The sequence below is a fragment of the Colossoma macropomum genome, unplaced genomic scaffold (assembly GCF_904425465.1).
Source record: "Colossoma macropomum unplaced genomic scaffold, Colossoma_macropomum, whole genome shotgun sequence".
Classification (NCBI taxonomy): Eukaryota; Metazoa; Chordata; class Actinopteri; order Characiformes; family Serrasalmidae; genus Colossoma; species Colossoma macropomum.
This window is the reverse complement of record NW_023494799.1, coordinates 9,849,935-9,877,891: the sequence shown is the minus strand read 5'-3', so window position 1 is coordinate 9,877,891 and position 27,957 is coordinate 9,849,935. Positions and strand designations below refer to the sequence as shown.

At 38.9% G+C, this 27,957-nt stretch overlaps 1 protein-coding gene across 1 annotated transcript; it reads left to right on the top strand.

Moving 5' to 3' along the window:
• The first annotated feature begins 9,128 nt into the window (after positions 1 to 9,128).
• Positions 9,129 to 13,534, top strand: LOC118819180 (granzyme-like protein 1). The gene is made up of 5 exons (XM_036586865.1): positions 9,129 to 9,186; positions 9,908 to 10,058; positions 10,682 to 10,823; positions 12,362 to 12,610; positions 12,748 to 13,534. The coding sequence occupies exons 1-5, from the start codon at positions 9,129 to 9,131 to the stop codon at positions 12,901 to 12,903; spliced, it is 756 nt and encodes a 251-aa protein (XP_036442758.1). The 3' UTR covers positions 12,904 to 13,534.
• Positions 13,535 to 27,957: the final 14,423 nt, after the last annotated feature.

Here is a 27,957-nt window from a genome sequence, read left to right as displayed (position 1 = left end):
CTCTTCCCACTCTGGGTTTTCTTTCCATGTAAGTCTCTTCCTGATTCTTTGCCATTTTTTATTTACTTCATCTGCCATTTCTTTACACCTCTTTTTCTCGTGTTCCTTTTGCCTCCCTTCTTCCTCTCTTTGTTGCTTTTGTTGTTCTTCAAATTTCTTCTTTTGCTCATCATACTTTTCTTGAAGCTCTTGACGTTCTCTTGTCATTTCCTCTTCATACTGCTTGTGTTGCTCTCGGTGTTCCTTTGCTGCTTCTTTCAATTCCTCCAGCCTTTGCTTCTCCTCCAGTGTGGACTTCATTAAGGAATCCATTTCCTCTCTTATAGCTTGTTGTCTTCGTCTTCCTTCTTCAATTGGTTCAATGACAATTTCTCCGTGTATCTGTTGGAGGACTGGTTCACCACACATAATATTTCTTGGCATTGCCTGTGGTTCACATGACAGAAAATGTTCAGTTTGTGGATTGGGCATTGAAACTGCTACATTTCCAGAATTAGGGGTGCTAAATTTTCCTGGCACTGGTCCCATAAAAGATTCGAAAGTTTGAGGCCTTATCTCAATACTATGACGCAGCCATTCATCACTTGTCACCGAAGCAGGTTCTGACATAGCTGGTGATGTCACTAAATCTTCATGACTGTGTAAATCTATTAATTCTCTCTCTTGGGCCTCTGTTCCTCCTCTCTCTTGTTCTGTTGGCTCAGTCCTGAACCTTAATGATCCTTTCATTTGCAGCTCCGCTTCTTTCCATTCCTCTGTTTCAATCACTGGGAAGTGACGAGCAACTCTTTTACGTTTTGAAATGGTACGAGGTGCTGGTGCATATGGAGGAGGTCTTTCTTCGTTTATTTTTATCTGTGGGCCTCTTGGTTCTTTTTTTCTTTGGCTGCTCTGCTCCCTCTCTAAATGCTTGCAGGATTGCTAATCTTCGCTGCTTCTTAATGAGCTGGGCCTGTGTCCTTCTAGCCTTTTTTCCAGTAGTCATTAATTTAATTTGATACTCAACTAATTGAGCTTGTGTCTTGCGTGTGCCATTCTCCTCTAAGTTTTTTACCATGTCACATAAGTCTGTATCAAATGACCCTCTAAGAGGCCATTGTTTTTCTTCAAAGCGTGTTAACTTGTTCCATTTTTTCATGCACTGTTTTAACTCTTTCTTGGATGCAATGCCTTTTGAGAGCATTAAGCTAAGGGGCATACTTTGTCCTTGTTGCTCAAGTTTAGCTAACTTGTTACCCATTTTGATCGTATTCTATAAATTAATAACCTAAGTCTTCTTATAAATCAATGCTGTCTGTGTTTGAAGCTCACTGGGTGTGTGTGGGTGGAGACTCCTGTGTTCCACACGGGAGGGGCTGTTAGCATGCACGCAGTCCCCCTCCTCTCTCTACTTCTCTCTCTCTCTCCACTGGAACACACTTTGTCTCTCCTGTTAAAAACAAAATTTATTATCATTTCTTGTTTTGTTGTAACTTTTCCAGTGTTATATCTTATTACAAACTTAAAATAATTTAAACAGTTAAGCTTTCATCAATCATGCCCCCACACTTCCCTTTTACTCTCTTAATTCAACGGAAGAGTGTGAAAATAATCTCCCTTAACCAACTCATTCTGTGAATTTCTAATAACATGTTGGACTCGTACCAGAGCCATACTCCTACTGTTCTGTGTGCTGTGTACCACTACTGCTTCCAGATCCGGATTTGGCTGTAATATGGCATATATTGGATCTGTTTCCCTAATTTTAACCCATCGCACTGGCCGCCACCAACCCAAAGCAGATGCCTTCTGTCTGGTCCATAACTCATCTTTCTTTGGGAAAACAAATATACTGGATTTTGTTCTATATACAACATCCATATCTATCGTCCTCCCTGCGTTATTCTACGTATATGCTCACGACCCAAGACTAGATCTCTATTCCAATCCACAACTGCATTTATCTTACTCACTGTGGTATTTAATCTCGCTAACAACTCACATTACTGATATAGCCTCAAAGCATCAATCCCGTTCCTCAACACAGACGTAGCTGATCCTCAGTGTTACTGAGCTCTGCTAAAGCCTGAGTAGACTGATAAATCAATGTGATCAGTTATTAATCTGTGTTACTGAGCTCTGCTAAAGCCTGAGTAGACCAGTAGATCAATGTGATGATCAGTTATTAATCTCAGTGTTTTTGAGCTCTACTAAAGCCTACTTACTGGAGATCAGTCACCACGGACACACTTCCTAGCTTTCTCCACAGACACTCACACCACATGTAGGGCAGTGGACCAAACCACTGTGAGGCACATGAAGGTGGGATGTAATCTTCTGAAACTTAAAAACAAATTGTTTGGGGCCTAGAATTTGCATAATTATTCGCATATTATTAAGTTTTTTGAATGCATATTATTATTTTATTTAAAATTATATAGTTATATTTACAAAAATATCTTGAGGGGGGAATTGAAAGAATATGGAGTTGAAATGCAGATATGACAGTCGGTGCTGGAGAGATGCTTTACTACAAAATGGCTGGTGACTTGAAACTAAAAAAAACTAAAAAAAAAAAACAAAAAAACGAGTGATTATTTGCCCAAACTCAACAAGTAGCTCCTCTGTCTCACACAGCAGAGTGAAGGCATGTATCTCTTCCCCTTTGTTCTCTCTCCTAGCTCTCTCATTAGCTTTCTCATTACCCTTCTGCTCTGCAGTGATCAGAGGCCTGCTGATATTTTTATGAGTAGTGTATTGTGAGACGGACAGCCATGTATTTGAGTGATTCAGCCAACAGCTAATGAGAAAGACATAGGCATAATTCCAATTCATCTGATCTAGCCACTTACTAAACTGTATGACCTCATTTGCACCTGGTCACTTCATATGACTAGGATTTGGATTGTGTGCTGATAAAAATTTTAGCCACATTAATTTACACTTGGTAGTCAAATGTGTCTCTGGTCAGTCAGACTAAAATCTGACTGCTGTGTGGGACAGAATATGCAAATCTGCCCATTATGTGGCAATGTGAACGGTGGGTCGCTGACTGTTTAGTAGAGCAGCAGCCCCTTTTTCAAACATGTAAATGAAATGCATTTAGTTATACATGCTTAACTTACACACTTGCATTTGAGAAATATAGGCATAGTTTGCCTTGCAAGATAGCTGGCTATGGCTACCAGCTAAAGTTAGTAGCCATCCCTTAATCTAGTTGTTTAGTTTAGTTCGGTGGGTGTGTTTGAGCAGGGCAGGGGTCGGCAACCCAAATTTTAAGAAAACCATTTTGCCCTTTCAACAAAAATCACACCACCTCAGGAGCCACAACATTTGATCTCCATTTTACCATCTTGGCTGTAAATATGTCTCAGTATGTGCTAATGTTCTAGAATAGGCTAAAAATATAATAGAATATAATTATGATAGTCTATACATGAAAGTGCAGACTTACTTTGCTCTGTTTTAAGCTTAGCTCAACTATAGCAGCTATTCTCGCATCTCCAACAGGATACTCTTCCGAAAAAGTAAAATAAGTTCTTATAAAATGTCTCCCAATGTTCGACTATTGATGAAGCAGAAGTCAGCTTCTCATTCGCCAGCTTCTTGTTTGAATTTTCCTGTTCCACCTTAAATGGTGTCTGAGGCACCAGAATGTTACTGCTGTACCATTTAAGGTGGAAGAGGAAAATTCAAACAAGAAGCTGGAGTATGAGAAGCTGACTTCAGCTTCATGACTTTTTAGTGGTTAACAGTTTCTCGTTGCAAATTAAACGTATGAGGAAACAATACAAGCTGGAGTGCTTATAAACACAAATTCAGCTCCAATAAAGTCCATTCATCTCCAAATTATGTTTGTCTTAAATCTTTCCCTTTGACATTCCGTTAGCTGCTAGGTGAGACTGTTATCTGCGTTGCTATGTGACCAGCAGTCTGTGCACCAGAGGTTCAAGGGTGAATTAGCAGATATAGGCTATATTAACTCAAATTTTTAAGACCATTTATTGTTAAAACTATGTTAGAACGATCAAAATAATGAAGTTTTAAAATAATTCCCCCAAAGTCTTTGAATATATATGTAAAATTGTGGAAAATTGCTTCACTATTTTCTTTTTTTTCTGGGGAAAGACTGCCATGCTTCTGGCTCTAATTGTGCCCCCTCCCCTGGGAATTTTGGCTTGCATGATGGCCCTGGTGCTGCCTGTCACATAATGCTGAGGTAAACCTCTGAGGACTGATGTTTCAATCCTAATTATTTGGGGTCATTTGAGGAAATTACACAGATGCTTTATCCTGTACGAATCAGTCAGCCATGCAAAAATGACATTATCAGACTTCCTCTGGTAATACTAAACAAGCTCAAATAGGGCTTTAGATTCTCTCTCAGATAACCTAGTTCTGATGTCTGACCTGTTCCCAGGAACATGCTGGTTTTAGACCTTGCAGCTCCTGTTGCCATCTCCATCACTGAGAGGCTCTCTATGTCTCTATGCATGGCCCAATTCATTGTTGAACACTTCCAGCTCTAGCCTCAGAGATCGCTCCAGTTCTAGCCTCACAGATTGCTCCATCACAAGCCTTAGTGATTTCTTTAGCACTAGCGTCAGTGATTGCTCCATCACCAGCCTAAAACATTGCTCCAGTTGTCGTCTCAGCCTCAAACACTCTGCACACACAAGTGTGTGGACAATCAGGCCAACACTTTGCCAGCCATAAAGTTCATAACTACTTGTACAAATCAAAACCTTTCAATCAAATGATTTCAAAGGCTTTATATAATTCATTTATTTACTCTTTTTCACAAAATGGCATTTCTGCTTGTTCTTCAGTATTGTTGATAGAATATATTTCAAAGGAAGTGTGTATGATTTACAGAACTAGAAGCAAAAGATTTTTTGTCTTCATAGCTAAGCAAGTAAATTTTATTGTGTTTAAATGCATTTTTTGTACTATGGCAGTTGTACACAATTTTTTTAATAAGAAGAAAGCTGCTTTCCATTTGATCTTGGCCTGGCAGTCGTGAAGAGGTATGAACTGTTCTCACCGCAGGAGGTTCTCACCCCTCCACTTTTCACCCCTCTTTGCTCACTAGCAGCTCAACGTAGAGTCACAAAATTTCACACAGAGAAGGCCAGCAGTGTCCTAGTTAATCTGTCACAGAATTACAAGCAAAAAATATTTTAGTTGATTAAGTTACTTGAAAATATCAGGAGTGAGTGGAAGGCGGCCAAGAGGAGCTGTGGGGAGTTCCACCAAGAACAGAAGAATTAAGTGCCCCATGGCATTTGTGCTGCCTACAACTGCATGAGCCCAGGGACTTGGCTTGAATTGGTGGGTCACCAGGACAATCGACTTTTAAAAGGGGGGGGCGATGTAGTGACCTGCTACTGGCTGCACATCTACACATCTCTGTAGATCAGTGCCTATAGTCTGAGTATGCCTTCATCTTTGTAATGATTGCTTTATGCGCTGTAATCCTACAATAATATCCCTGTCTATGTAGTTGTGGTTATATGAATATGCACTTGTACATATGAAATGTAGTTTCAGGTCTGACATTGCTTCGTTTCGCCAAAAAAATTTAGTTTCTGTTCACAATTCAATTTCAAGCCATGATATAAATGACAATATTCAAAATCCAGTTCTTGCATTTAAATGTAAACCTTTTGTGACATGATTGTAACTCCATACTATTAATTATATATTCTAAATGAAGTGAGTAGTACTATTTATCATGGTAATAGTGCTACATTTACATAGGAACTGTGCATTGATCACATGCATTTAATGCACGTTCATGTGGTGTGAAGACTTTCGGATCTGCGGATAGGTAATACAGGTCTCTGCGGACTTTTGCCCATATTATTTTGATACAGACCCAGAGTCAGGAGGGCATTTAGTGGGGCAATGCCCCACCAACCATTCATCATGCCCCACTAAACCCACTATTTTGTTCATTTTTATAGTGACAAATAGGAAAAAAGTGTCAAGCACACTTGGTATAAAAGGCTATTTCAACTAATACGGGAGGATTTGTATGCTCTTCTTATATCGGCCGCATTTTTGGGATCAGCTGTATGTTGTGGTAAGATAAATCAGTAGATAGATTTCCTAAATGGGTAGATATTTGGTGATTTGCTATAAATGTAGCTCTCCTGTTGACTTTCTCCTAATTGTGACTTCTTGGAAAAAATAGAAAGGTCTTCTGCTGTACAGATCTACTGCAGATTTCTTACCTCATGTGTTTTTACCCAGTTGCACAAACTCACCTGTGCCCCCCATCTTCAGATGCTTGAATCATGATTTAGTTCTGGTGTTGGGCAGGTTTGCTGTCTGGTAGGCCCAAAGCCATGTCTAGGGCTGATGCAGTCTCTAAAGGTAGGGCTGGAGTAGAGGTGGACAATGGCACAAATATAATATTGTGATACTTCAAGACATTTTCACAGCACGCAATATGTCACGATATTTTTTATTCAAATATCTCATAAGTTGGAACTGAGAAAAAAGAACCAGTAGTGCTACATTTCGTACAAGCAAAAACTGTGAACACTGAGTTTTATTCAATACTTGTCATATTGTGTTGTACTAAAACCAGTTAAACAGGACTAAGTTTGCTCTCATTATAAAGAAACCTGCAGTTGGTCAGTGTTCAAGTTCTGATGATATGCACCATATGTTCAGAAAAGCATATGGTCTTGTATTGTAACATAATTAATCACAATAACAATTTGTATTGTCATATTGCCCAGCCCTATACAGGAACAGTCCTTAAAGTCAGGGCTGGTGCAATCTCTAAAGTTAATTCTGGTTCAATCTGTGTGTGATTGAATTGGCAGAAGCAAACACTGGTAATTCAACAGTGTAGAAATGTAATCAATTTAAAACATTTCTAAATAGATTGTTTACTGTGCATTAAGCTTTATCATTATGACCTGTATTATTACATAAATGGAGGTTTTCTTATGTAAAAAATCATAAATAATTGTTTTATTAACTGAATAAGGCAAAATTAAAATTTGTTGAGACATTAAGTGTGGTTATTATTCGATAACTGAGGAAATCAGATTTTGTCAGTAATCTGATCAACACATTTACATGCACTCGAGTAATCAGATAATAGGGAAACTCAGGTCTGCATTTCAGGCAGTAATCAGATTTCTGCCTTTTGTAGACCTGAAGCCAATAATCCAGAAGAAGACGTGATGTAAATGTAATGTAAAACTCAAACTTCATGCTGCATCTTTTTTTTTTTTAAAAAAAAACATCACACCACTTTACCTGAAATTATTAACATACATCATCTAGAAGATGAAGAATGTTTAAATCCTTCATCCGTCAGGCATGTGGTTGGTTTCAGCATCACTCCAAAAGTGTTTTGCTGCGTCTCGCAGCAACGCTGCTGGCTTGTTTCTAGTACCGCCTTCTATTTTCGCACATGTGCAGACTGAGAAATCTGAAAGAAATCAGAGTAAGAGTTTACATGCACTGAGAAATCTGATTACTGAGCTAAAATCCAGCTCTCTTTATTGGATTTCTTAGTCAGATTTCTAGACATAGGTCTGATCTAAGAAATCAGATTATGCTGTTTACATGACCATCTGAATAATCAGGTAACTGCAGAATCCCAATTATGATCAGATTATTAAGTCCATGTAAACGCACTCATTGTTATGCAAATTAATGATAATGTATTATCAAAATGCTAATAAATAGGCATTAACTTTGTGATTAAACTTGTAAATTTGTGATACAGTTTTTTTCATTTCTAATTAGTCATAACTAAACTGCACTTTTTAATATGAGACACATCTTTAAGTATTAGTGACTTATTAAACTTCTATTAACTCAACTGCAATAAACTCCAAATGCTGCCCATTTTACATTTATAAGATGTGAATTTAGATGATAATTCATGCTCAATAATTTGCATGATAAGGGCTTAACACAGCCTTCATTGAGCATCATTACAATTAATAATGCAAGTATTAGTGATTTTCACATAATATACCACTAATTATGTACTAATATATTTTACAATGAATAAACCTTAAATTATAGTGAATATGCCATTTTGAAGCATTTAATTTGGTCTTTACTGACCAAAGAATAAGACCTTAATTAATTTCCAAAATCCCTCAAATAAAGTGTTGCCAAGCAATTTTGTACAAATATATGTACATACTGTGAACATGCAATATGAACACTGGTTGTCATTGCATATTTATTACACTTTGGATGTTGTAATAACTGTATTTTATTTTGCTCCGCCATTCTTCAAGATCTGCATTAATGAGATGAGGCTCAGCCTTTCTCTGGGAATAGAGCAGGTTTGGTTCTATGAGCTGCACTGCTCTTGAGTGACCCTCTGATGCAGTACCAGTGGCCTGCGGTTCTCCTCCGTCTCGCCGACCTGTCACACATCCCCACAGCACTGGAAACAATGAAAAGTTACATTCTATAATGTGGTTATTTTAAACAATGAACAAATATAATGTTGGCAATAAGGGGTGTTAAAATTGGCCACAGCAAGTTTTCATTATCATACAAATTAGGAATTTATGCAAAACTCTGTGTGGCTCTTAAAACTAAATACTATGCAGATATTAAAAGTGTATTGGGTAATGCTGTGGCTTTGAAAAATTGAAGCTGCACAACCATTCTGTTTCCTTCAGGAAATGCACGTTTCTAGTTATGATAAATTCATTTGATCAATTGTGAGCAATAATAAAAATCAATCTGTGTTTCACAAAAAGGACTTTTCTAATGACATCATAAAAGCCTTTTTGAACATTGTCTTGTAAAAGATGTGAATGTGAGTAGAGGACATTGTGGATACATCATAAAATTCTTTCTGTTTGCATTGAAGTCCCCGTAGTTACTGAAAAAATAATAATAATAATAATAATAACAATAAAGCCTTCTTATGTAATAAGCCTGGGATTTTAAGGGGCTAAGTTAAGACTCTGAACCATGTAACAAATAGAGCGGTTTACTATAGTCACTGAGGTCTGTAAGCTTCCCACTGCTTCTCATTTCTGTTGAAAAGACACAGATCAAACCACAACAAAGCCCCTTCTTCTTTTTTCTTCTTCTTATTCTCTGTACTTCTCATCTTCTTCGAGGAGATCACACTCTCTCCCAACAGAATCATGACTCTCATCTCTCTGCTCCTGCTGGCTGCTCTGCTGCCATACCTGAGCCACTCTGGTGAGCTTCACTTAGACCAGCTGAAGACTTGTATAATGGAAGAATGGCAAAAAATTCTGCTTTCAAAACTGAAAATAATTTTGTATCCAGTCCCCAAAAGGTGTTGAGGTGGTATTTTGAGTGGTCCTTTTTTTCAGATGAAACAGACACTCAACAGACTCTCAGTAACATGTCAGAAACATATGAGGGTTAGGATTAGGTTTTGGGTTAAGGTTAAGGTTAGGGTTAGGATTAGGGCCAGGGTGAGGGTTAGGTTTTCATAAGGTTGGGTAAGGTTAGGTTTTGTGTAATGGAAGTAACATATTAACAGTACATCTACTTAATGTAAGTAAAGTATCAACGGAACATCTACAAGATATTTACTTCAGTGTATTCAGATGCTGCACTACTGCTACTTCACTGATATGTTGTTGATGTGTTACTCATAATCTGTTAAGAGTTTATTAATCATCTTCAAAGGACCACTCCAAATAAAGGGTTACAGAATTATATTCATGAAAAAAACAAACAAACAAAAAGGTCTTCAATTTAATGCAGATCAAACAGAATTTATTAATCACTGCTTAATGTTTTCATTTGCATTTCACATACTGTCCAAACTTTTTTGGTTTGTACATTTTATGAACATGAATCAAACTGTAATTCAGACTGAGGTGAGTTTTGAGACACAAATACATGCAGAAAGTAAGATTATAACTCCTCTACCTTTTTTCTCTCTCAGCCAGTGTTAAGGTTGGTATAATAAATGGCACGGAGGCTGAACAGCACTCCAGGCCCTACATGGTGTCCATTCAGAAAAAAGGAAAACCCATCTGTGGTGGTTTTCTTGTGTCTAAAAAGTTCGTCCTAACGGCTGCGCACTGCTGGAAGAAGTAAGCCTTTAATTTCTAGTGCTTTCTCACTGTAGTCCTTAGGACCAAAATTACATACTGAAATAAAATACACTGATCAGGCCTAACATTATGACCACCTCCTTATTTCTACGCTCATTGTCCATTTTATCAGCTCCACTTACTATATAGGTGCTGACGTGGTGGTGGTGTGTTAGTGTGTGTTGTGCTGGTCTGAGTGGATCAGACACAGCAGTGCTGCTGGAGTTTTTAAACACTGTGTCCACTCTCTGTCCAATCTATTAGACACTCCTACCTTGTCAGTCCACCTTATAGATGTAAAGTCAGAGACAGTATCTCATCTGTTGCTGCACAGTTTGTGTTGGTCATCCTCTAGTCCTTCATCAGTGGTCACAGGACGCTGTTGGCTGTATAATTTTGCTTGGTGGACTATCTCAGTCCAGCAGTGACACTGAGGTGTTTAAAAACTCCAGCAGCACTGCTGTGTCTGATCCTCTCAGACCAGTACAACACACACTAACACACCACCACATCAGTGTTACTGCAGTGCTGAGAATGATCCACCACCCAAATAGTACCAGGTGTTGTGATATATTAGGGCCTGTTACCAAGTGCCTTAATCAGCTTTAAAATGTTTCTCTAAGGAAAAAACGACTTACGGCTCTGCTGGGTGCTCATGATCGGTCAGACAAGAAAGACGGTTCCATCCACATGAAAGTGAAGAATTACTACCCCCATCCGAAATACGACACCAGCACACATGACAATGATATCATGCTTCTGAAGGTAAATAACTGGACCAGTAGTGTAAATTTAGCTTTAGAAGTCTTTAGGGCATCATTAGCAGCCCAGGGTTTGAATGAAGGACTGAGTGGTCTGAGGGGTCACAGACTTCCAAAGACAAAAGAGACAAAATTGAACTACACACACACACACACACACCCTGGACAGGTCACCAGTCCATCACTGGGCAGACACTCAGACATATACATTCACACCTAGGACCAATTTAGAATCTCCAGTTCACCTGACTTCATGTGTTTGGACTGTGGAAGGAAACCAGAGCACCCGAAGGACACAGGGTGACCACACAGAAAGGACCCTGGTCGCCCAGCTGGGCGAACTGAACCCAGGCCCTAAGCTTGTCATAACAACTGACATAACCCTGCATAAATGTTTATAAATGCTTATTCCAATAGGCATCATACATTCGCCACTTTGGATCAAAGTTAGCCAAAGCAGCCTTTATGACAGATGATGCCTACTGGAATAAGCATTTATATCAGTTGTCATGTCAAGCTTATGTAGGTTTCAGGTAGCTTTATGAACAGTACCCTACAGTAACCACTGTGTGTTATCATTTTTTTCTGCATTTAGCGTTTTCCACCCTTTAGCTTCTATTCTTTATAGCAGATTTGCTTTCATTTTTTCAAACAAGTCTCTAACGTAAACCATTAAAGTTCAGTCTTAGAAGTTGATTGCATTTTCCACTTCTCACAGTTAAAAAATTAGGCTCTTCAGTCCGGTAGACATCTCAGGTGTCTAGTTTTGGTGTTCTAGTACAAATTTCAAAGGAATTTTAAACCACTATTTTTTTCAAGTTGATTTGAGCTGTCTTGTCACAGTGGAAAGAAGGAACAACATACCTGATTTTTTTTCAGTTCCAAAGCAGAATTTGGGCTTGATTTTCTCCTTTCTTTCTCAAAGCTGAAACCTTTAAGTGCTGCTTATCTGATGGTGACAGTTTTGGTGGTCTACCAGGTCTTGCACTGTTGTTAGGAGTCCAGTTTTCTTTGCATCTTTTGGACATTTTTTAAACTGATGTTCTCTGAAATATCTTATGAAAAATTAATAACTTGTACTTAATGGTCATAATGACCAGACACTGATCTCTGACTTTTGCACAGTAGTGAATAACCTGTAAAAATACATTTATAACTTCTCATTTTGTTCTTCTCATAAAAATAATACAATTTAACAAGAAAGTAACATTATCCTGATTTAAGTACAAATAATGTGAAGGCCTTTCAGTACAGTTATAAGAGCTACTATTGAGTCAAAGCACAGCATCTAGCATTCTAGCTGGTGAACTTTTGGTCTACAAACCTTAATATGAAATTTGATTTAAATCAAAGAATTTATTTTACAAAGTCAACATCAAGTGTTCAGTAAAGAAACATAAATAGCGTCTAATATCAGCTAATTGTGTGAAAATGAAGTGTGTAGGCCAGCTGGGTGTAATCTGGGTTACTGTGGAGGAGCGGAGCTTCGCATTACACTGTGCAGTCTTGTTGATAATTAAGCTAATATCTATCTAGTCACAGCTACGTGGAAAAGCCAAACAGAGCAAAACTGTTAACTGGATCTCCATCCCTAAAACAAATGAGGACATCAAGGCCAACTCGGTCTGCAGTGTAGCTGGCTGGGGAGGAACAGGATCCTCTAAACATGGTAGCAAGCGTCTCGTGGAGATCAATATTACTATTGTGGACGAAACAGAATGTAATAAACTCTGGGAGAACCGTCTGACCCCAAGGACGATATGTGCACTTCATTCTGGAGGATCGTGCAAGGTATGAGAACATACAGGATGATTAATATGGTCAGTCTGGATTATTGTGTTGGCCCAACACTAAATAATAAACTAAAGGAAATAAAGTCAATTCTAAAAAACTGAGGATAGTAAAGTGTTTCATTTGTGTGTTAACAGGAAGATTCTGGAGGTCCTTTGGTGTGTGGGGACACTGCTGTGGGCATTGCTTCCTTCAGTCAGAAGGACAAGTGTGATGCACCCACGAAGCCAAAGATTTTTACCGAAATATCAGAATTTCTGTCCTGGATCAAGACTGTTATTGGGAAAGTTTAATCTGCATTTGACAAAAAACAAAACATTCACCACAATTTCCTCTCAATAAAAGCATTTCCAAAGCATATTTCTCGAGCATATTCTTTGATGGAAATGTATGTGAGAAATCCTGTGGAAATTCATCCTCACAATTCTGTATGATGAAGTGCCTCACGAGGTCAGACAACTTCTTAAACTTACAGTGCTTGACTGCAGTAAAATGTCATGGAAAAACAGCATGCATCTAATTAAAAAAAAACCCCAAAAACTTAAACTAATACAAGTTGCCTGGGGGCCTAATCTGGAGGGGGTACCCACCCCCCATTACCTCATCTCACCTAAACTGTCTTACCGTCACATGCAACTCAGACTATACAGAGTTCTATTATGGTAGTTACAATTTTGCCCTTTTTACATACACTTTGTTTCTTTAGTTAGCCTCGACCTTCTGTGACAAACACCTTTATTTTTCTTCATTTTAATTCATAACCATACCAATTTTCTAAATTAATAATCACTGGCCTTAAGCTATTGCATTTGGTTATACCACTTTCTATAAGTTTAAGGGGCTAAGCTCTTGATTACATCACATCAATACAAATATCCCACTTTTCCCTTTATTATCGAATATATATGAAATATGAATCTCTCGATTATCCCTTAGTTATGACTAAACAGGTTATTCCTAATTGTGACTAAACAAGCAAGTGTTAAAATTTACATTTGCACGTGAAATGGGTAAAAAATAAAACCTATGGTCCAAACTAGGTCTGTGTGTATGTGTGCAGGCCAAGGCTCCTAAACAATGGCCAAGTGTCCCTATCATAGTTACAATTTGTGTTCAAGATGGGATTGAGCAGTGCTTCCCAGGCCTGGTTGAAACGTATGTAGCTAAAAGCCCAAGCACATACAGCGAGGCCTTGTATGTACCCACAGAGGCCTGCACACACAGAGACAGAGAACCAACACAGTATAGCATAGTAATATGGAAATAAATCAACTATTAATGTGGTTACAACTGAGTCTCTCTACATATGTGTTTCTCCTCTCTTAATAGTATATTGTACAAACAGGACACACACACACACACACACACACACACAGGAAGAGCTGCCCAGAGTGAGCCATACAGCATAATAATTATTTAGGATTAAAATGATCAAAATTATTACTTGAAAAAATCATTCACATAAAAAATCGTTCACATTATCAAAAAAATCCCCCTCAAAATCTGCTGCAAACAAAACCATGTCCCCTCTAAAACACACAAATTCCTCTCTTCTGTGCCTTTCTAATGTCTGAGGTACAATCAATATCTCAAGCAAATGCGACACACTGTAGGTGTATTCACATGTTATTTTTTTATATATGTAAATGTATAGTTGATTTATTTGACATGACATTTTCTTTATGTTAATGTATGGGTAAGAATAACCCCTGCCATTAGGGGGCGCTGTAGCAGTGGCAGACGCCAGATTGTGGTTTGGAGCAGTTCAGGGAAAACCTCTCAAATGCAATTGGGAGCTTGAACAGAAAACCACTGTCTCACCGTCTCCTTTCTTTATATATCCTGTCTCAGGTAGGGAAATGAAATAAGTTCACAAAAGCACTATATTTTGAGTTAGAAGGGACCTATAATAGGAAGAGGTTGTTTGATGGTGAGAAACATTGAGTATGTGTAAATAATAGTACAATTTTGTGAAGTACGTGACATACAAGAACTGTGAAATGGCGGACGCTCATTGCCTGGTTGTTCTTTTACCAAGTTTTAAAACATTTAAGCTTGTGGTGGTTCCGAGTGCTTTTGGAGAGAGTAAGTGGATAAATTGGTAGTGCTTAAGGGACTGTGAAGTTTATATTGCTAACGCTAAAAGGAATAATAGCTATAATCTTTAATAAGTGTCCTGTTTGCCCTTATAAACAAGCTGCAGGCATTGCTAACCTTAGCCTGTCGGCCCTCATGGATAAGCTGTAGGCTCCACTAGCATTAACCTCTGCTAGCTTTAGCCTGTTGCTCCTTATAAACAAGCTGGAGCTCCGCTAGCCTTAACCTCCGCTAGCTTTAGCCTGTTAGCTCGTACGGACAAACCATAGACCCCGCTAACCTTAACCTCCGCCAGCTTTAGCCTGTTACTCCTTATAAACAAGCTGAAGCTCCGCTAGCCTTAACCTCAGCTAGCTTTAGCCTGACGGCCCTTATAAGCAAGCTATCGGCTCCACTAGCTTTAATCTCCGTTAGCTTTAGCCAGTTGGCTGTTATAAGTAAGCCATAGCCTCTGCTGCCATTAGCCTGTTGGCTTTTGTAGACCAGCTTTGAGCCTCCGCTAGCGTTTAGCCATTTTGCCTTGTTCAGTGAGCCTCAGTAAGTTATTGTTAGCATTTACTGACTGACCTGCAGCTTTAAACTAGTTAACATTGGAAGTTTGCCTTCATTGATGTAATACTCACGTGATTATGAAAAAAAGAAGTAATTTTAGTAATTGTGATGATGTTTACTTTGTTTTACATTTAAATGAGTTTGGGTTCAGTATTTTGGTCAAGTCCAATGAAGGAAGTGCAGTCACAGCAGAAAAGAGCTAATACAATGGGAATAGTATTGTGAACAGAATGCTGAACAGAGCTTAAGGATCCACAATGAGTTGAGAGTGTTTATGTGAGGTATTGAGAAAGCTTTAAGTCTATTTTATGCGTCAGTGCATTTGTGTATTAGAATAATAAAGCTAAAGTGGTAAGTATATATATATATATATATATATGTGTGTGTGTGTATATATAGATAGATAGATAGATATGTTGATTATAATGTCATATTTGTGACATGTATATTAGACATGTCTAACTGTACTTCTATGTGAAGGACTAGAATAAGCTTCTATTGAGTGTTCATACATGAGGATTTCTCTATATACTTTTATATGAAGAGCTAAACTGTGAAATTGCACAAAGGACAATGAAAGACCAAAGCCTTAGTTAAAGATTATTCAATAAAAAGAAAAAAAATGCAATTGGGAGCTTGAACAGAAAACCACTGTCTCACCGTCTTCTTTCTTTATATATCCTGTCTCAGGAAAACATAACTGTTGCCCCGCCTCACACACTCTGGGGCGTGTAACACAAACAGTATTGTTAGCTAATAGAACTGTTAATTTGTAACGAGTTCTCTGCACATGCAATAAATCTACATGCTTAATTGGAGTTTTTGGTGGAATTTTCAGCCATACACTCTCAGAAAAAAAGGTACTAAACTGTCACTGGGGCAGTGCCCTCTTGTCACTGGGGTACATCTCAGTACCTTTCATCAGGGAACATAATTGTACCATAACTCATTGAAATCATATTTTCTCAGTCCAGGCTTTTTATTTCAGTGTTCTGTTTTAAAACATTAGGTAATCAAAAGGTTCAAATATGTACTTTTTACTGAGAAAACTTATTTAACGTTCACAATTGGACCTTTGAGCTCCTGCTCCTCAAGGTGTGGTTTTGGTTCCTACCCTAATAAGACTCCCACCCACATTTAGCCCAAAATTTCTCACGGTTGTCCCTAGACATTCTTGTAACAAGATCATGTTGGGCCCCATTACCATGGTTTAATTATGACTTGGAGATGCACACATAAGAAATTGAAAGGGAGCAAGATATTCACAGACCATCACTAAATTTGTAGCAAAAAGGCAAAATGTTTAAATGTAAATCCAAAGCAACCATGTGGCTCAGTCACAAAAACTAGGAAAGCAAAAAGACAGAAAATGTGAAGAAAATAAACAAGTAAACTAATAAAACTGCATGAACTATCAAGATTTCAGAGAGCGAGAGAGAGATGGGGGTTATTTAAATGAACTGAGAAGGGTTACAGGTTTGTGGATCTACTCAGTGTTGTGGTAAGAGTGACCTCTAGAGGTGAGGAGTGAAATCCCCAGGCACATATTTGACATACAGATAGTGTATCTGAATACAAAGGCCAGATTAATCCAAGTCATGGTCCAGGTTCCTGATTGTTGGTCTGTTATAGTTGTCAAATAAGCTTTGATGTCAGAGCTTTACTCTATTGAATAGTTACAGATTAACCTGCATCTGCATGACTTCTTTTTACAGAGATGGTGGGGGTCCTTTAAAATGTAATAAATTGCTGTAAGTAAAGTTTGTGCTTTGAAGAAGGCGAGTTGTTATCATACAGCAAAGATCTGTACAAAGACATCCAAAGATATGAAAGGTCATTCCAGAAGAAAAGGAAAAAATTGGAATATCACGGAAGTTTCCAAAACTGAAGTTTTGAAAAATGGTTTGAAGATACAGAGAAAGTGGTACCCATAACAGCCCTGTGAGACCTGGTAGACCACTTAAAATGTTCCCACCAGATAAAAAGTACTTAAAGCTTTCATCTTTGAGTGGTAGGAGAAGATCAGTTTCTATCCATTCTCCCACTGTGAGAAGACAATTCAACACTGTGGGTCTGAAAGAGTGTGTAGCTGTTCAGAAGCTCATACAAAATATACAAAAAAAGAATGTTTGCAAATCACACAATGAAGCTGCTGGTGTTCTCTAAGAATAATGGACTGACTGACCTCCTCAGGTTGATGTTGAGTGTAGACCTCAGCATCACTGAATGTGTTTGGGATTACTTGGATTATGAAAGGAAAGATGTAAGCGTCTAAGACTGAACTTTGGAGGTAAAATATTCCTGCAGATTTCTCTGAAAAGCTAAGTCTTCTGAAAAGAATATAAGCTGTATAAAGGTACTGCGCTTTGCAATCTTCATGTTACTGAGCTATACTCAGGCTTCAGTAGACTGATAAATCAATGTGATGAGTTATTAATCTGAGTGTTACTGAGCTCTGTTAAAGCCTGAGTAGACTGATAAATCAATGTGATGAATCAGTTATTAATCTGAGTGTTACTGAGCTCTGCTAAATTCTGAGTAGACTGATAAATCAATGTGATGAGTTATTAATCTCAGTGTTACTGAGCTCTGTTAAAGCCCGAGTAGACTGATAAATCAATTTGATGGTCAGTTATTAATCTCAGTAGTGGACATTTTTGTGAGTAATACATTTAGCATCAATGTTGTACTGTCCTGCTCAAGGGATTGTGGGAGCAGCAGTGGACTGAAACAGGTGGTGAGAGAGGGAAAAAATTTGTTTGAATTTTTGGAACTTTGTTTAATGATGTGAATTTTTCATGAAAAATATTAACAGAATAATTTAGTGAAGAAAACTGCCAAAAACAACTGGAACAATGTGAATTAAGATATTTTCCATATACATTACTTTTTAATGTACTGTTACGGAATACTTTAATGAATACATTTATGACAGTGTATTCAGTATTCAGGCAATAAGCCAAACAACTGTGAGGCACATGAAGGTGGTGGGGGTGGGGGGGGGTTTGCATTAGCGCAAGTTATTTTAATTCATATTTAAAATTTATGCCTAATGATTAGTTCACCATGAATTTCAATGTAAGGAACTGATGTCAGATTCATGACGTGCTCTTAAATTGCAGAACTGTTCGCACCTTTGTGGTCTTGAGTATGTGTAGATTCTGTTCTTACTGCATAAGTGGGTGTCAGTTGTAATACCCGCCCTTGACACCAGAGGTCAGCCTCACCTGAGTATTGATCTCTTTAACCTGCAGCTCATCTAATTCCCTTTAAAAGGACCTACACAAACATATACTCTCTGTGAAGTATTGCTAGTTCATCTGTGTACAGAGCCTTATATCACAACTGTTGCTGGATTCATGGTTTATTTGGACTTTCTTCTGAACTCTGGATGCGCTTTGGTGCTTTTGCTGTTTTTTTTTTGTAAGTCATCTTGGTTTTTGAATATTTTGAACAGTCTCTGATTCTGGTTTTTGTGGTTTTGATATTGTGTTTTTTGAGTAAAGGGGAGAAAAAATGGATTCAAACACCACTGAAGAGGCTTCATTGCAGTGGGTCTTAAAAGGATTTATTTATTTTTTTTAATTATTGAATGGGGCCCAGTGACCAGATCTTTTTTCTTTACATTGACTTGATAAATATCTCTATACCAGTGAAAAATTGAGCTCTCTCAAGATAATTCTTCATTTGATTAAAATCAGTGTTGCCTGAATCACTGACCGTCTTACACTACAGAACTGTTGAAAGTTGAGCCCTTAAAATCTAACGTTTGTGTAAAGTGGTTATTCACAGTTTTAACCAGTAGGTGGCGGTGTGCGCATTCACCGTTCCTCTTATTCCTTGTTGTGGTGCTGCTTCCCTATAGTCACAGTACTGTTTTGTTTTGTGAAGGTGAAAACTTCTGCCTGTTGTGACCCAACCAAGAGAAGTTTGCAAATAAAGCAGCACCACCAGCTGATTCACCACAGTTCTGTGCTCCCTGGTTCCTTTTATTCCATCACTTCACAACACAGAGCCTTGCTAGGGAGCTGCTTGAGAGGAAAATGGTTATTTTGAAAACATCAGCAGGCCTCTGATCACTCCAGAGCTAAAGGAAGAGTAAAGATCAACTCATTTCCCTTCTTACACTGCCAAATCATTTGCACCATCAATCTCTTCCGATCAAGCTCACCAACCTGGAAAGTCATTTCAGATTGTGAAAATTTGTTGACGGGCAAATCAGGGTTAAAATTTGGGCTAAAAAAGCAGAGTAGGTCACTTCATAATTATTCTGGCCTTTTTTTCATTCAAATACAAATTAGAAATTGCTAATTTTGTCATATTTGCAATTGCATTATGCAATTTTATCTAACACTGTTCACAATCTTAGCGATAATTTCAAGATGATCTAGCCACTTACTAAACTAATTCCCCTATCCAAACAATATCACAATGTCGTTGTTCTCATAGCTACTCCATAATTCTGTTAATGAGTCACTCAAATGTGAAAAGGAGGGGATTCACAGCCTGTAACTTCTCTTTTCTTGTAAGATTTACAGGATTCATGGTTACAGTCAGGTTTCATATAAACAGGTACATTTACAAGTCAGAAGGAAGTGTAACAGCTTTATTGTTATGAACAAGTTTAGGCCTATTTCAAAAGCGTGATAGACTCAAGTTCAGCAAGTTCACGGATGTGCATAACCATACTTAGATCTCATAATTGCAATTCTCCAGACATACTCTGGGAAACTTGTGCACTCAAACTGGAAGACATTAGAGCAGTGTGTGAGGTTAGAGCTTGAGGGTGTGAGATTTTAACAAGGTCAGTGAAGGAACTCAACTGGGGGGGGACAACTTAAATCCTTTTTTTCACTTCCCTTTATTCCCTTTGTCTTCTTTTATTCACTTTTTTTAAAATACTTACGCTGTTGTCACAAGTGACTCGAGAGGAAGGCTTAGAGGAATCAGCAGCAAACTCTGAGACTTGAAAGCTATTACCCAAATACCAGCTTTATCAAGCAGTGCGTGCATGTCATACAAACTCATGACTGAGCACAGAACAAACAAAGAGCCACTCTTAACTAGAGCCAAACACAAGTGTGACCAGTTGTCTCTAATTGCCTAGAGGTGGCTCTCTGCTTCAATCTAGTGCTGGCATTTGACCACAAGATGGGTGACAGTGCTCCTGCCAGTGGCAGACTCACAGTGTGTTCCAAATTTAGGGGCTGCTTAGACCCGGGAAGGCTGAACCGAAATGAGACGGTCTGCCCTATGGCAGAGCCTTCGAAATGGGTCTAGTCACGCTGCTGTGATGCAATCGGCCTTCAAATGCAGCCTCGGAAAGACGCAGCCCCTGAATTGAGGCACATGGTGAGACTGACAGGTTACACATGTTGCCAAAGAGTAAAACAAGTTCTGGAATCACAGGCTCTCACTTTCTTAACTCTCCACCTGGTGCTCTACCTTTGGTCACTGTTCGCTGATCCAGCATTCGCTGGTAATAATTCTGCAATGAATTACCTTCTACAATTCCCCAAATTCAGAATATTTTTCTTTTTCTTGAAACCTGAAGACAAGGCTAACAGCTAAAATGGAGCTAAATTTGACCCAATTCCTTATCCGAAAGTCCATGACCACACTACTGAAATCCATGCTATAACTGTGCACTATGCACCAGCATTTTGAATTGTTGTTGATAATGTGGCTCACACACAGTGAAATGAGATGTGGAGTCTCCTCCCTCATCCAGTGTTGCATTTCATTCAGCCACACAATGTGTTGTTATTGTTTGGAAGTGTTGCACCCGTCATGCTGATGTAAATGTTGGGTTGCATGTTGATATTTCAATCCAGGCTATGTGGGGAAATTACACAGATGCTTTTTCCATAAGAATCAGTCAGCCAAATCATGCACAAATGACATTACCGGACTTCCTCTGGTAATACTCAAGCTCAAATAGGGCTTTAGATTCTCTCTCAGATAACGTAGTTCTGATCTCTGACCTGTTCCCAAGTGCATGCCAGTTTCAGACTTTGCAGCTCCTGCTGTCATCTCCATCACTGAGAGGCCTCTCCTCTCTGCTCCTGATCAAGCCTCTGTCTCTATGTATGGCCCACTTCTCATTACTGACTGTGTTGAAAGATCACACAGTGTTTCAGCCCTAACCTCAGAGATTGCTTCAGCGCTAGCCTCAAACATTGCTCCAGTTCTAGTCTCAGCTTCAAACACTCAACAAAACTCAACTTCACACAGAAATGTACAGACAATCAGGCCAACATTTTGCAAGCCATAATGTTCAGGACTGTTTGTACAATGCAAAATATTTCACTTAAATGATTTCAAAGTTTTTATCTAATTCAGTGCCTTTATTAACTCTTCTTTCATGGTGCTAATTCTGCCTGATTTGGAGGTCCCTGTTGAGCCATGCAGCATTTTTATTCTACAGTATTGTTGATAGAATATATGTAGATGGAAATGTGTACTGTTTACAGAACCAGAGGCAAACTGGATGTTTGTCCTCATAGGCAAGTAAGCAAATCAACATTTATATTTACACCTTTTTTAAATGCTTTTTTTGTACTATGGCAGTTTTTTGATAAGAAGAAAGCTGAAGTGCTTTCCATTTGATCTTGACCCGGCAGAGGCTCATGGCAGGTGCGCCCCCTCCTAAAAAGTGACTTAAATGTGATTAGATGTAATGGTTTGTTAGTATAAAGATGTGTAGTTTGTGTTTTTTTTTGTGTATTTGGTGAGCCAGCATGGTGAGAGAGAGGACATTGCACCATGCAGCGTGGAGAGCTTCTGCTGGCAAGTAAATGGATGCCAGCCAGAAGGTTCAGAGAAGAATATTGTATGCATTGTAACATAATTTATCACAATAATAGTTTCTATTGTCACATTACCCTGCTCTAGGCTGGAGCAGTCTGTAAAGTTAGGGCTGGTGCAATCTCTGAGGTTAGAGCTGGTGTAATCTTTAAAGTTAAGGCTGGAGCAATCTCTGAGGTTAGAGCTGGTGTAATCTTTAAAGTTAAGTCTGGAGCAATGTCTGAGGTTAGGGTAATGGACAGAAAGTGGACTGGGGATAGAGAAAGGACTGTCATCAAAAATAGAGAGTGGACAACAATCGGGGACAAAGAGTTAGTCACAAAAAAAATAGGAGCTGAAACAAGAGTCACATAAAGAACCAAATGAGGAGCTAAATAAGTTACTAGAGTGAGACCAAAACAGCCTTCCAATTAAAAAACAAACTTACGGGCAGGAAGGAATTAAGAAATGTACAGAGCTAGAACCTAAAGCAGGGCAGGGAGCAAAATCAGCGATAAGGCCCGAATCAGGATATGTGGCAAAGAGATCAGGGACTAAAACTTCACTGAATACAGACTAGACTGACAAAACAAGATCCATTTCCATATATTGGTTGCCCAGCAAAAATGATCTCAGTGAGACCTACGTATGAGCTTTGTATCACATTAGTTGGTACATCTGTGAAACAGGATACAGGTTCTATATCTGCACAACTGACTAGGACCACTTTTGAACGAGTATGCAGGCAAGATCTCCAACCTTGCTTTAGTCATCTGTAGATGTAAAAACAAGTAAAAATAAAAATGATGAATTTTGCACATCTTTCTGATTAAATTCATATGAAATAATTCTATGAGCAAATGGCTACTGTGTTTATTTCTGGTAGAATTAAAAAAAAGGAATTGTGAGACCAAGCTAGCTATAATGCTAAAGTTAGCTGAAATTCAGCATGCGACTTGATATCTCGGATTTATACAAAACTCTGTGCAGCTCTTAAATAGAGCTAATAACTAATACAACCCCATTTCCAAAAAAGTTGGGACACTATGCAGAATGTAAATAAAAATAGAATGCAATGATATGCAAATCATGTAAACTATTTTTTTAATGGAAAATAGTTGAAAGACAACATATCAGATGTTGAAACTTAAATTTTACTGTTTTTTGAAAAATATATGAACGTTTTTAAATTTGATGCCAAAAACATGTTCCAAAAACGTTGGGACGGGGGTATGTTTGCCACTGTGTTTCATCACCTCTTCTTTTAACAACACTCTGAAAGCCTTTGGGAACTGAGGAGACCAACTGCTGTAGTTTTAAAAGTGATATGTTTTCCAGTTCTTGTTTGATATAGGATTTCAGCTGCTCAACAGTTCGGGGTCTCCTTTGTCATACTTTTTTATTTCTTAATGCACTAAATATTATCAGTGGCTGACAGGTCTGGACTGCAGGCAGGCCAGTTTAGCACCTGGACTCTTTTAATATGGAGCCATGCTATTGTAAAACGTGCAGAATGTGGTTTGACATTGTCTTGCTGAAATAATTAAGGCCTCCTCTGAAAAAGACGTTGTCTGAATGGCAGCATATGTTGTCAAAACATGTATGTATCATTCAGCATCCTTCACATATGTGCATGTCACCTATGCCATGTGCACTAATAAACCCTCATATCCTCATGGATGCGGGCTTTTGAACTGTGCTCTGATAACAAGCTGAGTGGTCTTTAGCCTGGAAGAGACAGTGTCCATGATTTCCAAAAGGAATTTCAAATGTTGATTTGTCTGACCACAGGACACTTTTCCACTTCACCTCAGTCCATGTTAAAGGAGCCTGGGCCCAGAGAGGGTGGCAGCATTTCTGGATCCTGTTTATATGTGGTTTCTTCTTTGTGTTTGAGTTTTAACTAGCATTTGTTGATGCAGCATTTTTACAGACAGTGGTTTTCAGAAGTGTTTCTGAGCCCATGCCATAATTTCCTTTACAGAATTGTGTCTGTTTTTAACGCAGTGCCCGAAGGTCATGCCTTTTTTGGCCATGTCCCTTGTATACAGAGATTTTTCTGGATTCTCTGTATCTTTTTAATGTTATTATGTACCGTAGATGATGAAAAGCAAAAGTTCTTTGCTATTTTCTGTTGAGAATCTTTGTTCTTGAATTGTTGCACTATTTGCCCGTGGAGTCTTTCACAGGGTGGTGAAACCCTTCTCATCTTTACTTCTGAAAGACTCAGCCTCTCTGGGATGCTCTTTTTGATGTTGGCATCAAATTCAAAATGTGCATATATTTTTCAAAAAACAATAAAAATTCTCAGTGTTCTGCCTCTAGGCTTTTGAAATAGTGTTTCAAGGCACAGTAGCACCACCCTTTGGTTGAGGCAGGTGTTGCACCCTGGCAGACAGGAAACAGGAAACCAGAGACCCATGTTAGAGTATTTATGATCGATGAGACTGTCTTTGTTTGTATTAGCTTAATGAATCTTGCTGTAGGTTAGACTGTTGGGTTTGCATAATGTACATGTGTTAGTCATGCTTAGCTAACATGTTCAAACCTCCATCATTTGTATGTTAGTAATTCGAAGTATGTTTTATCATTTTCAGTTTACTCCTTTGTTGTACCAACATGCCCTTCAAGAGTCTACACTAAAATTGGAGCTAGAATGCTAAATCCTGACTCTCGTGTTGTTATTCTGGGAGTTTGGCTGGCTGTCTAATTTTGGTTAAGCCAAACCATTAGGAGGACAGTACACTCAGCATTTGATATTTTGTCCTTGTACTATTTTCTATGAAATACAGGGTTTAAGAATGATTTGCACATCATTGCATTTTTTTATTTTTATTTACATTTTGCACAGCATCCCAACATTTTTGGAAATGGGGTTATATAAGTTATATACGTTATATAAGATATTAAAAAGTGTAGTGGGGAATGCTGTTGCTTTGCATGCTGGTTGCTGGGGATCAAATCTTGCATACATAATAATCTTACTGTTTTTGCCTACCTTTGGAAAAAATATTGCAATGTATGATTGCAATATAGTAAGTTAATTTTATTTCATCTTCATCTTTCATCTTCAGCAGAAGAATTCATCAAGTGTAACGCCACAGAACTGATCAGACGCTCGTAGATAGGTTAGAAGAAAAGGCTTTACTGATTAACGCAGAATCCAACTTGTCAAAAAACAGGCGTGGGTCACATCCAAAACAATCCAATACACAAGAACAATAATACAAAACAGGCAAACAAGACCAAAAGGGGCAAAGACAAAAGGCAGAGTCGTAAATCCAGAAAAGATGCAATACAAGAAAAAAATGCTCAGTAGCTCAAGAGAATGAAGCAATACCTCGCAATATCCTAACTAAAGCCCGGGCTTTAAATACTAACTACTCCTGCTCACATGACAAACGAAACAGGTGCAACTGATCCGTACTCCGGAGAAGGGGAACGACGATTGGTAGTGGTTGGCGGAACAGTCATGTGCTCTCCAAGAGCGTTCTGGGAGTTGGATTCTCCCACAGTGACGAACAGGGTGGAGACTGGTGACAACCCTGCAGGGGCGACCCCTGGGGTGTGGAGCAGGCTTGTCCAGATGTCGGGTGTGGAGGTCCACGATCAATCCTGGGTCCAGGACATCATACACTGGTACCCAACACTGTTCCTCCGGGCCGAATCCCTCCCAGTCTACCAGGTATTGCAGCTGACCCCAACGTCTCCAGGAGTCAAGCAACCGCCTAACAGTGTAGACTGGAGCTCCATCCACTACCGGTCTACTATCAGTCAAGGCCTCGTTCAGTGAACCTGAAAACACAGATTTGAGAAAGGAGACATGGAAAGAACCGGAGAAACGATATTGAGGCAGCAAATTAAGTTTGTAAGTCACATTATTAATCCTTTCAAGAATTTTAAATGGACCAATATACTTAGGACATAATTTCCGACTCCCCTCTGCAAGCCTGAAGTCCCTGGTCGAAAGCCATACCTGGTCTCCAGGTTGGTATGAGGGGTTCTTACCTCTGCGCCAATCTGCTTGTCTTTTGTTTCCTTGCAGCACATCCTCTATCCTCCAGTGTGTCTCTTCCCAGACTCGTTTGCTGCACTTCATCCACTCATCTACAGCTGGAATGTCGGAGGAGACCCCTGTCCAAGGGGCTATGGGAGACTGGTAACCCAGAACACACTGATATGGTGTCAGTCCAGTAGCTGAGCTTATTAATGAGTTCTGTGCCATCTCTGCCCAGATTAGATATTTTGCCCAGTCATTCTGATTATTATGGCAATAGAATCTTAAAAACTTTCCTAATTCTTGGTTCACCCGCTCACACTGTCCATTCGACTGAAGGTGATACCCAGATGTTAAGCTCACTGATACTCCTAAATGTTCGAAGAATGCTTACCAAACTTGTGAGGTGAACTGGGGTCCTCTATCGGAAAGAATGTCCTCAGGGATGCCAAATAACGGAAAACCTGATTAGCCAAAGTCTCTGCTGTCTGGGATGCGGTGGGCAAAGAGGAAAATGGAATGAAACATACAAAATACAATCTATCAATAATAGTGAGTATGGTGGTAAAGCCCTGCGAGCTAGGTAGGTCAGTAACAAAGTTCAATGCTAAATGTGACCAGGGACGATTTGGTATGGGTAATGGCATCAGTTTACCAACTGTTAATGTCTTTGGGGTCTTACATTGTGAACATATAGAACAGGATGATACGAATTTATGTTCATCATTTCCCACCAAAATCTATTGAAGAGAGAAGTTGTTGAGTGCGTGTCTTGCCTGGATAACCAGCTGTAAATGATGAATGGGCCCATATTATCAGTTTATTTCTACATTCCTCTGGAACATAAATTCCATATGATATGGATATTCTCTAAAGCTCTCCCCGTTTCCTCATCAATGGCCCAACGAATGGACAAAATCTGAATATGTAGAGGTAGAATATTCTCTAGTTCCTGCTCTTGGTCTCCCCTGTCCGTTTCTTGATAAATTCTAGAAAGTGCATCCGCTTTAGTGTTACGTGACCCAAAACGATATGTTAAATTGAAATCTGTAAAAGAATAATGACCAATGTGCTTGACGAGGATTTATACGTTTAGCGCTGCGCATGTATTCTAGATTATGTCCTCCAGTCAATGTCTCCACTCCTCTAATGCCAGTTTAACTGCTAGAAGCTCCCGGTCCCCTATTTCATAATTTCGTTCTGTTGGAGAGAGTTTGTGAGAATAAAAACAATGGGGTGCAATTTAGGAGGAGTGCCTGACCTTTGTGACAAAACTGCTCCAACCTCTGCCTCTGACACGTCAATCGGGGTGGATTGGGGTGTTTTAAAACGAGGGCAGATGTAATCGACTCCCTAAGTCTGGAAAATGTGTTTTCTGCCTGCGGAGACCAAGACAATTTATGATGATTACCCTTCAGAAGGCCTGTCAATGGAGCAGCTATGGAACTGAAATTGCGAATAAAGCAGCGATAAAAGTTAGTAAATCCCAGAAATCATTGCTGTTCTTTAATTATCGTAGGCTTGGGCCAATTCACCACTGCTTCAATCTTGTGGTCATCCATTAAAATGCCATTAGAACTGATGACATAACACAAAAAGGTCACAGACTGTAAATTAAATTCACACTTCTCCCCTTTAACCTACAGATTGTTAACCAGAAGACACTTTAAGACAGAATGGACATGACTTACATGAGTAATCTGATGAGGGGAGTAAATGAGAATGTCATCGATATAAGCAATTACGTATTTGCCTATAAAATCTCGCAGCACGTCATTAATGAATGCTTTAAACACCGACGGGGCAATAGAAAGGCAAAAGGCATAACAGAGTACTCATAGTGTCCCCTAGCGGTGATGAATGCAGTTTTCCACTCATTTCCTTCTCTGATATGCACCAAGCTGTAAGCACTCCG

What these genes read in the sequence shown, in the direction of transcription:
- LOC118819180 (XM_036586865.1), top strand. Translation starts at nt 9,129, where the DNA reads ATGACTCTCATCTCTCTGCTCCTGCTGGCTGCTCTGCTGCCATACCTG. An exon ending in GCCATACCTGAGCCACTCTG is followed by an intron (nt 9,187 to 9,907) that starts GTGAGCTTCACT and finishes TTTCTCTCTCAG; the next exon opens with CCAGTGTTAAGGTTGGTATA. An exon ending in ATGATATCATGCTTCTGAAG is followed by an intron (nt 10,824 to 12,361) that starts GTAAATAACTGG and finishes ATCTAGTCACAG; the next exon opens with CTACGTGGAAAAGCCAAACA.